This window comes from Mya arenaria, chromosome 16 (genome assembly GCF_026914265.1).
Source record: "Mya arenaria isolate MELC-2E11 chromosome 16, ASM2691426v1".
Taxonomy (NCBI): Eukaryota; Metazoa; Mollusca; class Bivalvia; order Myida; family Myidae; genus Mya; species Mya arenaria.
Genome location: NC_069137.1, coordinates 34,712,710 through 34,728,576, shown reverse-complemented (window position 1 = coordinate 34,728,576; position 15,867 = coordinate 34,712,710). Strand labels below are relative to the sequence as shown.

At 35.5% G+C, this 15,867-nt stretch overlaps 1 protein-coding gene across 1 annotated transcript; it reads right to left on the bottom strand.

The window, feature by feature from the left end:
• Nucleotides 1-298: 298 nt before the first annotated feature.
• On the bottom strand, nt 299-10,192 carry LOC128221114 (uncharacterized). The gene is made up of 4 exons (XM_052929569.1): nt 10,095-10,192; nt 9,797-9,943; nt 8,778-8,895; nt 299-1,350 (listed from the first exon to the last, which is right to left on the bottom strand). Exon 4 carries the CDS (start codon nt 1,130-1,132, stop codon nt 443-445), a length of 690 nt encoding a protein of 229 aa, XP_052785529.1. The 5' UTR covers nt 1,133-1,350; nt 8,778-8,895; nt 9,797-9,943; nt 10,095-10,192; the 3' UTR covers nt 299-442.
• Nucleotides 10,193-15,867: the final 5,675 nt, after the last annotated feature.

The window sequence follows — 15,867 nt, the reverse complement described above, 5'->3', positions numbered from 1 at the left end:
TATGTTGTGTAAGTGGTTCTTTGAAATTATTAAACTAGTTAACATGACCTTGTTACTGCAGTGAGTATTCACAGAGCTAATAGTACCCGAATTTAACAGACACCGCAGTCAATAAAGTACGAGTATATAGGTATATAGGCTTTAAATGGTTTTGAAACACTGAGCATCGGCAGCATGTGTGTTATTATGATTTCAAGTAGTTTTTCATATTTATTGACATTGACAGTTTCATTATTGTTTAAACCTGTTGTTATCACATGCATACTATATACCTTGATATAAATAAAAGATAAAAAGGTTCAAGTTCATGTTTAATACAAAAAAGCATCATACCTCAGTGATAATTTTAATCCTACTAGGATGTAAAATGATGGCAGTACATCACATTTTAGAGGAACGGCAGATACCTTTTTATATATTGCATCAAACTACATATACAAGACTACCAGAGCATAAGCAACATGAAACTCAAAGGTGAGTCCAACAGTTCATCACATGGTGTTTCTTCAATTTCCATTCTGTTCTTGGTGTCGAACAGTTCATCACGGGATGAATCCTCTTTTTTCTTTTTGTTCGGGGTGTCCAAAAGTTCATCACATGATGCATCTACAATTTCCTTTCTGTTCGAGTATTCCAATGGTTCATCCGATGATGCATCTACAATTTCCTTTCTGTTCAAGTAGTCCAATAGTTCATCAAATGATGTATCTACAATTTCCTTTCTGTTCGAGTAGTCCAATAGTTCATCCGATGATGCATCTACAATATCCTTTCTGTTCAAGTAGTCCAATAGTTCATCAAATGATGTATCTACAATTTCCTTTCTGTTCGAGTAGTCCAATAGTTCATCCGATGATGCATCTACAATTTCCTTTCTGTTCGAGTGATCCAATAGTTCATCCGATGATGCATCTACAATTTCCTTTCTGTTCGAGTAGTCTAATAGTTCATCACATGATGCATCTACAATTTCCTTTCTGTTCGAGTTGTCCAATAGTTCATCCGATGATGCATCTACAATTTCCTTTCTGTTCGAGTAGTCCAACAGTTCATCACATGATGTATCTACAATTTCCTTTCTGTTCGAGTAGCCCAATTCCTGCATGATATCACTGACATTTAACGCACACATTACTGAATAAAGAATTGGAACGTTTACCTTTTTATCAACTACTACTTGGTTAATGTAGTTCACAATAGGAAACACTTTGTGTTCCGGACAGTCCAAGACTGTTGAAGCGATTTGAACAACTTCATATATTGTACGGCTAATGAAAATATATTCTATGTTTTTGGCCACCTTTGGGCATATTCTCTCGCATCTCGTGATGACTGTTGCCACCGCTATTTCTGGAAGAAGAAATGAAAACAAGTTTATTGCATAGTCAACGATTATTTGTTTTAACCCCCGCGAATCATATATCAATGGAAGCAAAACGAGAGAGGCTAAAAGTAACGAGACTTAAACTCGTCATAATTTCAAATTTCTACATGGTAGAATTTCAGAAAAAGGATATTTCGGAGTTTTACTGGTCTCCTATTTGCCCCACCAAAATGACACAGCAGCACTTATGTTAAACGTTTATTAAACAAACCTTGTATTGGGTTGTTGAAACAACGATCATTGATAGAATCGCTGATTTATTGCCTTTATATATTACTTTAGGGTCCGTGTATATACCGTCTTTTCGTTCTTCGATTTTTTACAAATGAAAATGAGGAAGAAACATACAAATCCTTTTTCGTTTGTCTTATGATTGAATAGAAAACCAAAATTGATAAGCTTTTTTTCCATTTCCGTTTTTTAGTTATAGTCACGGAATACAAAACAAGAAAACTATTTATTTATACCGTTTTTTTTTTCGTTTTACTCAGTGTAAATAGAAAACCGAAAAACAAATTATCCTGTATATACCGTCTTTTTGTGTTTCGATTTTTATGATTGAAAGCAAAAATCGAAAAAGAAATATTCAAATCATTTTTGCGGATTTTGTAATGACTACATGGAATTTGAGCAGGCTGAAAACGCCACTGCCCGCATCTCAGTACGAGGCCAAGTAGCTCTCCAACTCATGAAGAAAAATCTAAATACGTTAAGGTTGATCTTGTTCATTATTGCATTATCTACTTTTATTTTTTTCAAATTGAACGCGCTTGTTAGCACAAATAAAATTAAATATATCACTCCACAACTATATCAAAAGCCGAACAATTTTATACAAGTGAATTGTGAATCCGTCCGAAAAAGAGTTTCCAAATATACATCGTCGAGACATTCACCGTTCAAACATAAATGTAATAATGTTCGAATTTTAAAAAATCGACCAATTTAACAGTTTTTGTTGCTAAAATGACATGACCGATATTAAAGTTTCCAAAATATTATTTGCGGACGACTTCTTTGACGACAGCTTTATAATGTACTTTCTGACACGGATAAACAAAACAGCAGCCATGTTGGATTTTGAAGATCGATACAAAACAAAGAAGCATTTAGCATGAATTAATGCAAGTTCAAGAATCAAGTGTAGTTATTCAGAAAAAGCAGATATTGAGTTTGGCTGTCCATGGAATGATTTACATTACCACGCGGACTAAATTACACTTACCGTTACTAACATGGAATAAACGACACGAAAAATATCCATGCATTTAAATTTCGTGGCATGTCATTGTAGCATTACAAATGGAAGTCAAACGGAATTGAAATGGAATTGAATATATGCACATACCGATGCATACGGTTTCTTCCTGAATGAGGCCAATTATATGAGTATATGCAAAAGCTCGTAAAAAGATCAACACATAAAGGTGATGCAGGCACAGATCAAGGTAATTAAAGTTAAACATTATGATTTAGTAACATTGACATGGTAACTAAGTACAAACTACTACAAACAGTATATGGTTTTATAGCTGAATAGCTGAATGCGCTGATGCCTGTTGCATCAATAGAAAGGATTAAAAAATATATTTCGTGTGTAGTACTTGTTATGCACCAGCTACAACAATGAGCGATCAGGGATACTTTTTTATTATTTTGTCATTTCTTAGGTTTACCTGTTACGAGTCTGCCAAAGTAAACAAAATCGTCAAAAGACTCCATGACGGCCATTTAGGTGGACAAGGTAATGCACCTTTCAATTTTAACCTCGGCCTTCGCTGGTTCGGGGATAGGGGAAGCAAATGGGCCGTGTTTTTACCTTTCAGGTGGAACCATAGGGCAGCGTGAGTGCAGTGGTTTTGTTTTCACGGCAAAATCAGCGTGTAATGGGTCTAACCTAGGATGTCCCAGGAGTGCAGGGGCATTTGGCGGGGATCTACCAGCAGTGTGTACCTGCAGGGCGAGATTGGCTGGACAGACAGTCAAAGTCCCCGCTATTCTCCGGACCCGGAAGGGGCAGTGGTTACAACTGACTTGTGCATAACCAGGGACTAGTCCAAATAATTGTACGTTGATGGATTTTTTTGGCAAATCCTTCATGTACTAATTGTATTGTGCCAAAAGGGATCGTTATTCGGGTCGGATTCCGGGTTAAAGCATATTATGTCTATAAAATAACATAACAATTTGAAGTATTGCCAGATAATGTTATTAAATATATTTCTGTACAGAAATAAATAAATATCTAACGAAGTTTGAATAGGTTGTTTTTATCATTTCATAAGAGACTGTCAAAACATAACGATATGTACATATAGGGCACTAGCAAGGTTGCGGTTTATAGATTAACAACAATCTGCACATTTCGGCCATGACCGAGTTGTTACGATTCTATCTACGAGGTCATTATCGAAACATGCCGGAGATGGCTGAGTTTTAACGATTGGTACAATTTTTGTCTGTATCAGTAAAATTTCGTTTTATTGGAAAGGTTATACAGTTATACATACTAAGTTGTAACTTAATTCACTTCAAGTAAGTTATGTCAGCACTGGGATCAAAAATTTTCATAACTCCCCGATCAGCAGCATAATTAGTTAATCCAGTCTGCTATTGCAGAGGATAGTCTGCTATTGCAGAGGCTAGTCAAAATAAATGTATGTCGATAGATGTTTTTACGCTTTTTGATATCTCAAATCCTGAATCCCGTAAAACACATCTATTATTTTTACTAATGAATGTGGCTTGCTTGTAGCTTTACTCATTTAGTGTTCTGATTTGGTACATCAAAGTTTGCGGAATTAATATTGTCAAAGGAATCAAAAGTTTAAAATAATGTTCAAAAACTCATGATATTGACATTTTTCAAAAGTTGAATAGAAGGCCAAAATAATCATATTTAATTTCAGACATCATCAAGCATTCACTGATTAGTTTGCATAACCATCAGTTTAAATCAGGATATTACCATATATGACATATGAGACAAGCTGGATGAGAGTCTTTTTGAGAACTCTGCGCGCTAAAACAGGACAATTTTTCACCAATCAGCAACTTTTTATAATCGTCTTAAAATTCAAATTTTAAACTTGAACTTGCGATTAGCATCAGCTGCAGCGTAGCTGATCTATAAACATATTTTTCAGTGTGAAACAAATAAGTTGTCCATCAATTTTTTTTATCAAAATTAAGGCACCCGTCAGATGAATACTTGAGGATTTTTTTTTCATAAATGCATGACGTAAGCAGGTGCTCCAAAAGAGCGGCCGTAGGAAAGATTTCAATAAGGGTATATTTGCATTGTTTGGTGTTTAGGGTTAAGTGTATCATTGTTAATGTTACAGAATCATAAGTAGACTCTGGAAAAGGCCCCCAGCGTTTTTAGGAGTTGCACATTTATGGTATGTAAACATTATATTTGTATAAATTCCGATGAATAAGTGTGCAATGTGCTGATAAGTACAACCCATTATAGGGAGGAACTACAAATATTCTTCGTCTGTTTCACTCAAATTTCGCAAACAAATCAATCATATTAAGTAGCTGCCAAGTTGAATCATTGCAAATATTAAGTGTAAGAATAAGCTGTGAAGGCCTTTTACTCTCAAAAAGTGCTGACCAAATTCGCGATCCTTCAAATTTTGCACTTCTTTGTTTAACAATGAACCCCGCAACAACCACTCTTTGCAAAGGTGTATATCTTTATAATTAACGAAGAACACTCTAATCTGCTTGAAAATTGATTTTTGAAACCCTGTAACCAAGCAATTTTTAGGCATTAATGACCTGATATTCACTTTTTCAACCCCCTACACACAACTATGTTTACAGTTGAAGGTCTGTTTTGGATGTTATTTTTTTCTACCAGCATTTCATTGGCCAGACGACCATGTTCATGGATACAAGTGTCCTTATTTCCATAAAGGTCTGTTAAAATTGGGTGAAATGGACTATGTTTGTAAAATTAATACTGAATCACTTTCGTTGGCATGAAAGTATGCGAAATAGTTGTCTTGTGTTGTGGAGAAAATTGTAGAAAACTCACTTGTCCGGCTTGGAGACCACCTACCAATGCAGCCTCATGTAGTGGTCCTTCGACAAGATAGTACAAAATTTGGCCTGTGGTCCAAGTGGTCCCTGGTTTCATTTTTACTTAACAAGTAAGAACTTTTTCTTAAACACAAGGCCAAGACTTTTAATATGTATCCTCATGAAGTGGCTGTTAACTAAAATAGTTCAAATTATGTTCCTGTGGTCAAAGTGTGCCTTGCCTTGGGGTTCCTAGGATGGTTCTTTACCCAGTTCAAATTATGCTCTTGGGGTCCAAACTGGCCCTCCCTTTGTGGTACCAGGTTTTCTATATACTAAAATAGTCTTATTTTAAAAACCTTTTCTTATTAAATCTACATTTTCCAGACCAGTCTGATGTAGTGGCTTTGACCAAAATTGTTCAAAAATTCCCCTGAATTCAAAGCTGACCAGTCCTCTGGACTGGTATTGATAAAATATCTTATGACCAGTAAGATATTGAACTTTGAAATGACTTATGAAGGAAAATGACAGAATATGTTTTATGAATACCGGCCCTGATATCCCAAGTTTTCTATATACTAATACAGTTATATCTCATATAAACTGCACGACCAAGACCTTTTATAATTGGTTTGTAGCCTCATGTAGTTTTAAGTTACTAACTACATCTATAGCAACCAGTGACTTTCTTAGCAACCAGTGACTTCCATAGCTGTTAACGACTTTCTTATCAACAACTAATTTAAAACACTTCCTCAGAAAGCAGATAAATACTGAGCATCAACTTACTAACTTTGTATTCAATATCGTTCACAAACTTATCAACAACCACTCATTTCCTTGGCAAGCTAAATCAACTTTAATTTAATAACCACTGGTATTTTGGTCATTTCAGTTAGGTGAGCGACAAAGGGCCATTTTGTCGATCTTGTTTTTGTTATATGAAAGTTGAGCTAAAGCGACATACAACATTTCACAATAAGAATTAAACTCATCGCGGCATCGAATTTTGAAACAACCCCATTTAAATATGCACTAATGGCGACATTATAAATTTTGTATTATGTTCTTTCCTAAGATGCTTGAACATTGTTTGACATAATTTCCTCAATATTTACAATCGAAACCCATTGGTTTCAACTTGCTTGGTTTGATTTCCTCATTGGGTCAACTATATTTAAAGGACCGATTTCTTTTTACTGAAGCTAAGAACTCCCGCTTCGCTTGATTTCACCAATGCTCGAGGTACTTTCGCCAGTCCCTTTGAGATCGAGCCAACGGGGTTCGACTGAATGTTAAATATTTTGACATTTCATTTCCCATTTAAGTTTGCAATATTTTGCTTTCATTTAAACACTCTATTTTAAGAAGTTGTTAATATGCTTGGGCTTTACTCCGTTCAGGAAGGATTATAAGTCATATTTGCAAGTAGTTATACATTATGTAAGCCTAAAACTAAAGTTTAAGCAAACTTTTGAAAACACACTTGACAGTTATTTATCGCAGCATCGAATGCTGAAACAATGTTGAAACTACAACATTTAAATATGTACTCATAGCGACATTGTAAATTTTGTATAATGTTCTATTCTAAATATACTAGAATAATTTTTGACAATATTTCCTTAACAAATACAGTCGAAACCCATAGGCGGGCTCAATTTCCTCAATGGCTCGAACTGGATGTAAAGGACTGATTTCTTACTCTGAAGGTAAGCATTCCCAGTTCGCTCGAATTCCCCAATGCTTGAGGTACTTTCGCCCTGGGAGCTCGAGCCAACGGGGCTCGTCTGTGTGCTTAATATTTTGACACTTTCATTTCCCATTTAAGTTTGCTTAAATGTTATATTTTGGTTTTCTTTCTATTATAAGAACTTTATGGAAATTGTATTAGTATAACATGTGCATAAGCTTTAGCTTTACTCCATCCAGGAGGGATTATAAGTCTTATGTGCAAGTTACTTTTGGTAACACTCTTGGCAGTTGCTTTAATGTTGAAAGCATCTACAACAATTTCGAAACCAATCATTATTCACATTACAACTAACATTTCAAAGTTGAAAGATGGCTTCAATGTTAATTTGTTGTGTATACTAGATCTCAAAAGAATGAATATCAACTCATAAAAAATACAAAATAAAAATACAATTTATTGGACAGGTTTTCAAGTTGTAAGTTTCAAGACAATATTATTTTCACTTTTAGTAAACAAACAATCGGGAAAATCAAGTCATTGCCGCATTCAGCACTTTTAGGGCTTTGATTCGTTTTTCTTATGACTGAATTGAAAACCAAAATTCATAAGTTTTTTCATTTCCATGATTTCAATTTTACGGAACTCAGGAAGATAAACTGATTCATTAATACTGTTTTACGATTTTTGTTTTACAAATCGCAAAGCGAAAAACGAGTGGCGCTATAATTTACTGTTTCACATGAACTTGATGGCTATACCAAATATGTTAACGCCTACTAAATGGGGAACGACATTAGCGGTTAGACCTCCAGATGCCTTTCAAGAATCCAACGTGAAGTTAACACAGATTGATTTCTGAGGTAAGTATTTTATTAAATATATTGTTATATTAAATATATTGTAATATCGTGTATCTGTTACATTATTTAACAATTAACCAAACAGTGGTTCAATTCGGCTGACATGTAATCTTGTCAGCATGCCAAAGTGAAAGTGAAAGTTATTTTGGTGTTTTATACGTTTAACAGTGACCTAATGTTGCTGCTGACATGTCAAGTTCATGTGAAAACGGAAAATTGCAGCGCCACTCTTTTTTCGTTTTGCTTGTGCGCTTTGTTTAACAAAAATCAAAAAACGGCATTAATTTATCAATTTCTTGTCTTGATTTCCGTGAGGGAAAACGATTACGCAGAAAATGGGTCTCTATTGACTCCGTCCTTTCCTTACCCTTTCTAAGGTGATGACGGGCATTGATAGGTTTCTGTTTGGGGCCACTCAAAAACGTGGGATTCGATTTTTATTGCCTATGAACAAAATTGTACAATAAAATTGTAACGCTTTGTCGCGCCTACAGCCTCTAGTAGAGTTAAGCACTTTATTTTTTCTACGCTTGCAAGTGTATCCGTGACATTTCCCTCTGGGTTAATACATATCAGTCATTTTAATTTTTTAGCATGAAATAATTATCTTTCTTTGTAACTTTATTTGTGCAGGATGATAATTGTTTTTTCTTTTATTTCAGAACAAAAATGAAAAATCAGGAAATAGATTTGTGTACGGGCAGGTCAACATTCAGGTGAATTTCAGACCCCTTTTTTATCATTTTTGACATATAACTATCCATACCTTCTGGAACAATGGAGCGCAGAGAGTTTAATTTCATACCAAGCCTTTTGTTGCTTCCTTTTCCAAGTTCTAGGAGTATTTCAGCACTGACAAGAAGAATAACGCAATGTGGTTGGTACTTCCGTTCACCATCTGAGTCCACTGTATCCTGGTTAAACTAACAATGCATAAAGAGAGTTTTTAACCAATTTTTCCAAACGAAAACTTAGGTTATAAGGTTTATGTATGTCGGTGGTCGGCGTCAACAATTCTTAATTGGGCAGATACTTTGTCACGCTAAGAGTAATTTTAAAACAGCTAGGCACAAATGTACTCCTTGACGACATTGTTTGGAGTGCCATACAAGAGACCCATGTTTTGTCATCAAAGGTTCAGGGCACACTTAAAGGTCAATTTTGAAAATGATTTGTACTTCCTGTAAGGGCTGTATCTTTGCCATGCATATAGTGATTCCTAAGTAATTTGTTACACCATAAAACACATAGTGTCGCATTATCTGTAGGCTAAATGTCAAGGTAAGACAGAGAGATCATTGGATAAACTTCGTTGAATTTTGCTCGTCCGAGCTGTTTCATAGCAATTTAAACTTAATAGTTAAATGAGATCATGGCTCGAATTTCATGTTTTTTTGTGTTGTCAATACATGCACTAGGCTAATTATGTTTTTACATAGAGAAGTCTTTAGGCCATTTAGAGTTTCCATTCATATGTATCCCTTTTTAATTTGCCGAAACCCTCTTTTTGAAACAATGTTAAAAACCTGGTTTTCGTCGCAGTGCCGCGTAAAGTTCAAGTCCGAGCAAGTTTGAGTACTGTCTACATATATGTATTGTTAATCAATACTATTTACAACAAATCTGAAAAAAGATATCGTTGAATTGAAACATTCAAGTTGTAATATATATTAAGCAAATCATAAATTTAAATAGAAAAATGTCTTGTCATCAACCATTATAAAAATGAACACTTGTTAATTTGGAGTCCCGACCTATTTTTTATACTTATAATTGCGTATTTACCGACCGACACGATCATAATCAATAAATAAGAATACGAACTATATGGCCAGGTTTGATGCGTCCTTCGCAAATGTGTTTGAGGTCTTCCTCTTTTATAACGTCGTTGTTGAATATCGTGACTGATTCAGGGTAAAGGAACTCGACATTTTTAAAAATATCGTTCTCGCAAGACCTGATTCGCCGAAACTGAAAAGTGTTGAGAACCAGGTAAAAAGGCGATTTTTTTGCAGCAGCTAGAAAGGTTTATTTGATATATTGAAAAAAATAGGTTTAAGGACAATAACAAAGATAGAGTATTGATATTTAAATAAAGATTTAATATTACAAAAGTTCATACCACGTGGGTACCGACCCCGGATTTTCGGCCATCAGAGCAGTTTGAAAGGTCCACTACGCGTCCCCTTGACACAGTGAAGACCGAGTTGATAAAAGATAACGCTTCTGCACCAGTGTTTCCGACAATGCACAGTCGCAGTGGCGTTCCGGAAAGATCCTTGATGCTTTTCTTTAAGCGTTCTTCAGTCTAGTGAGACATAATATATAGGACATGTTTCATTTAAAGTACTATAAGTATGTATTTCACTTGAAATCGTATCAGATTCACCTTTACATTTCAAATAAATCGTTCTTTATATATATATATATATATATGTTTGAGGTCATATGATCAGTGCTGAAAAACTTGATTTTCCACTAATATTGAAAATGAATCACAGGCAATGTAAAAAAATGTAAATATATTTGCAGTTTAAAATTCGAAAACCATAGCAAAAAATGTAATAAATATTTTGGTTAATGCTAATGACGGCAATGCTGATGTCGAATTCGTGTTAAGCATGGAATTAGTAAACAGCAACCACGGGCGGCGTTAACTGCCGCTTAGCCTACATAAACAATATGTACAGTAAGTTCGATTTGGATTGACCGACGAGCCGGTAAACGATATAACTGAAACTTTCCGATCGTTATCTTATTTTCAAATTTAATCTTTTTTTTTTCTTATTACTATTATTAGATAGCCAAATAGTGCGACCGGCCAACGAAGGTGTTTGATTTTGTATGAATTAAGTTTGCTACTGTGTTTAGACCCGTTCTACACATTTTACGAAACACCTTACTCTAAGTCTCATAGTCATATTTCATGATATCGCCAGATAGATGTACATATTTAAACTGTTATCAATTATGTTCCCATATTTTATCGTACGAATCTGATTGTTTGTTCAGTATTAGAAACTTCATGAGTTCGCAAAAAAACCTCAAGCATAGGATTGATTTTTGCTGTATGTATGATAGAAAATTAATTTATAATATACGCATGTGTTTTTTGCCGAAATTGTTCATTTTATACCCACATAAATAATTTGTCCCCTTCCTCCTTTTCACTTTTAGTATTTTTGCTAAGTCGTTAAGAAACATTATGCACTTGGTAATTTTAAACACTTAATTCAGCTTATATTTACAAGAAGAAAACTGCGTTTGTGTCGTTTTAATTGCCTTAGACATAAATATTGCAAAAGTGTACACATCGACATAAGACTTAGCTCCTATTCTAGATATTACAAAGAAAGATACTACTGTACCTCTACGAAGCTTTTATTATCCTGAAAACGCCTCCAAGGCTGTGTGTTACCCATTTCGACTCGTTCAAAGCACAGGGTTAACACAAGTTAGTACTACTAGTAAGTCTCATTAATACAAATATGAATACATACATATAACTATTGATTGCTCCTCCTTAAACGCCCATCTTGAGTTGTGCCTGCCCACTCCAACATGTTATCAGTAAAATCATTTTTCCTTACATAAATGTATTGCGTGTTGACAATGCAATAAACAATTGAACTGGAACAACCGTATAAGAGCGTTTCTGCATTTGTTTCATGTAGCAAGGCGTAACAGGATGATATTTCGACGTTTCTTTATGCGCTGTAATTGAACTTCCCTATAACTAGAATAGAACGCCGAGTTTAAGGCATATTCGGTATAATCCACCCTGTTACATCACAACAAAGAGTGTTAGAATGTAAAAACCTAAACAAAGATTAAAAACAGTCCGAACTGTTTCGGTCTGCATGTGTTACTCGTAACAAGCATAACAGGGCAAAACAAATTTTACGTTTTAATCTCAACGTAACATCCTGTAAAAGTTTAGATGACTGATTATTGGGGGATTGTCGACATGTTATAATGCATATAGTGGCAGAGTGGGAAGAAAAGAAAAGAAAGCAAAGAAATCCATATCTGAACAGACTATTCATATCTGCCACAGATCATGTCTGCAAACACTGTCCATATCTGCAATAAGACATGTCTGTACCGACTGTGTTCATATCTGCCAAAAAACATGTCTGCACCGACTTTTCATATCTGGCACAAAACATATCTGTACCGACTGTTCATATCTGCCACAAAACATATCTGTACCGATTGTTTATATCTGCCACAAAACATATATGTACCGACTGTTCATATCTGCCGATAACCTTATCGATACCGACTTTTCACATCTGCAACAAAACATATCTGTACCGACTGTTCATGTCGCCACAAAACATACCTATACAAATTATTCATATCTGCCACAAAACATATCTGTACCAACTGTTCATACCTGCCACAAAACCTATCTGTACCGACTGTTAATTTCTGCCAAAAGGCATAACTGCACTGACTGTTCAAATCTGCCACAAAGCATATCTCAACCGACTGTTCATATCTGCCAGAAAACATATATGCAGCGACTTTTCATATCTGCCACAAAACATATCTATACTGACTGTTCATATCTGCCACAAAGCATATCTGCATCGACTGTTCATATCTGCCACAAAACATGTCTATACCGACTGTTCATATCTGCCATTTAACATACTTATACCGACTGTTCGTATCTGCCACAAAACATATCTGTACCGACTGGTCATATCTGCCACAATATATATATATATACCGACTTTTCATATCTGCCACAAAATATATCTATACTGACCCCTTATATCTGCCACACAATATGTCTGTACCGACTGTTCATATCTGCCACAAAACATACCTATACCGACTATTCATATCTGCCACAAAACATATCTGTACCGACTATTCATATCTGCCACAAAACATATCTGTAACGACTGTTCATATCTCCCACAAAGCATACCTATACCGACTGTTCATATCTGACACAAAACATACATTGTATCTGCATCGACTGTTGATATCAGCCACAAAACATGCCTGTACCGACTGTTCATATCTGACACAAAACAAATCTGTACCGACCTTTCATATCTGCCACAAAACATACCTGTACCGACTGTTCATATCTGCCACAAAACATATCTGAACCGACTGTTCATATCTGCCACAAAACATATCTGCACCGGTTGTTCATATCTGCCACAAAACATATTTATACCGACTTTTCATATCTGCCACAAAACATATCTGTACCGGCTGTTCTTATCTGCCACAAAGCATATCTGCACCGACTGTTCATATCTGCCACATAACATATATATACTGACTATTCATATATGCCACAAAACATACCTATACCGACTGTTCATGCCTGCCACAAAACATATCTGTACCGACTTGTCATATCTGCCACAAAGCATTTCTGTACCGACTGTTCATATCTGCCACAAAACATAACTATACCGACTGTTCATATCTCCCAAAAAACATACCTATACCGAGTGTTCATATATGCCACAAAACATATCTGCACCGATTGTTTATATCTGCCACTAAACATACCTATACCGACTATTCATATCTACCACAAAACATGTCTGTACCGACTGTTCATATCTGCCACAAAACATACCTATACCGACTATTAATATCTGCCTTAAAACAAGTCTGTACCGATTATTCATATCTGCCACATAACATTTCTATGCCGAATTTTCATATCTGCCACAAAACATGCCTATACCGACTGTTCATATCTGCCAAAAAACATATCTGCACCGACTGTTCATATCTGCCAAAAAACAGATCAGTACCGACTGTTCATATCTTCCACAAAACATATCGGTACCGACAGTTCATATCTGCCACAAAACATATCTGTACCGACTGTTCATATCTGCCACAAAACATATTTATACTGACTTTTCATATTTGCCACAAAACATATCTGTACCGACTGTTCTTATCTGCCACAAAACATATCTGCACCGACTGTTTATATCTTCCATTAAACATATCTATAACGACTATTCATATTTGCCACAAAACATATCTGTACCGACAATTCATATCTGCCACAAAACATGTCTGTACATACTAGTAATATCTGCCACAAAACATTTTTATACCAACTTTTCATATCTGCCACAAAACATAATCTGTACCGACTGTTCATACCTGCCATAAATCATATCTGCACCGATTGTTCATATCTGCCACTAAACATATCTATACCGACTATTCATATCTGCCACAAAACATGTCTGTACCGACTGTTCATATCTGCCACAAAACATATCTGTACATACTATTAATATCTCCCACAAAACATTACTATACTAACTATTCAAATATGCCACAAAACATATCTGAACCGACTGTTTATAATTGCCACAAAACATATCTGTACCGACTTGTCATATCTGCCACAAAACATGTCTGTACCGACTATTCACATCTGCCACAAAACATATCTGTACCGACTATTCATATCTGCCACAAAACATATTTGCACCGATTGTTCATATCTGCCAAAAAACACATCTATACCGACTATTCATTTCTGCCACAGAAAATGTCTGTACAGACTGTTTATAACTGCCATAAAACATATATGTACCGACTTGTAATCTCTGCCACAAAACATGTCAGTACCGACTATTCATATCTGCCACAAAACATATCTATACCGACTATTCATATCTGCCACAGAATATGTCTGTACCGACTTGTCATATCTGCCAGATAACATTCCTATACCGACTATTTATATCTGCCACAAAACATGTCTGTACCGAATATTTATCTCTGCCACAAAACATTTCTATGCCGACTTCTCATATCTGCCACAAAACCTACCTATACCGACTATTCATATCTGGCACAAAACACATCTGTACCGACTTGTCATATCTACCACAACACATGTCTCTACCGACATGTCTGTTACGACTTTTCCTATCTGACACAAAACATATCTGTAGAGATTATTCATATCTGCCACAAAACATACCTATTCGGAAAGTTCATATCTGCCACAAAACATATATGCACCGACTGTTTATATCTGCCACTAAACATATCTATACCGACTATTCATATCTGCCACAAAACATGTCTGTACCGACTATTCATATCTGCAACAAAACATACCTTAACCGACAATAGATATCTGCCAGAAAACATGGCTGTATCGATTATTCATATCTGCCACAAAACATTTCTATACCGACTTCTCATATCTGCCACAAAACATACCGATACCGACTATTCATATTTGCCACAAAACATACCTGTACCGACTTGTCATATCTGCCACAAACAATGTCTGTACCGACAATTCATATCTGCCACAAAACATACCTATACCGACTTTTCATATCTGCCACAAAACATACCTATACCGACTGTTCATATCTTCCATAAAACATATCTGCACCGACTGTTCATATCTGCCACGAAATATATCTGTACCGACTGTTCATATCTGCAACAAATCATATCTGTACCGACTGTTTATATTTGCCACAAAACATATCTGTACCGACTGTTCATATCCGCCACAAAACATATCTGTACCGACTGTTCATATCCGCCACAAAACATATCTGTACCGACTGTTCATATACGCCACAAAACATATCTGTACCGACTGTTCATATCTGTTACAAAACATATCTGTAACACTTTGTCATATCTGCCACAAAACATAGCCATGCCGACTGTTCATATCTGGCACAAAACATATCTGTTACGACTGTTCATATCTACCACAAAACATATATGTTATGACTGTTCATTTTTGCCATAAAACATATCTGTACCGACTGTTCATCTCTGCCAAAACATATTTTTATTGACTTGTAATATCTGACACAAAGCAAATACCGACTGTTCATATATGCAATAAAACA

Bases quoted from the DNA above. Each gene is read 5' to 3' on its own strand.
- LOC128221114 (XM_052929569.1), bottom strand. From the start codon at position 1,132: ATGTGTGCGTTAAATGTCAGTGATATCATGCAGGAATTGGGCTACTCG.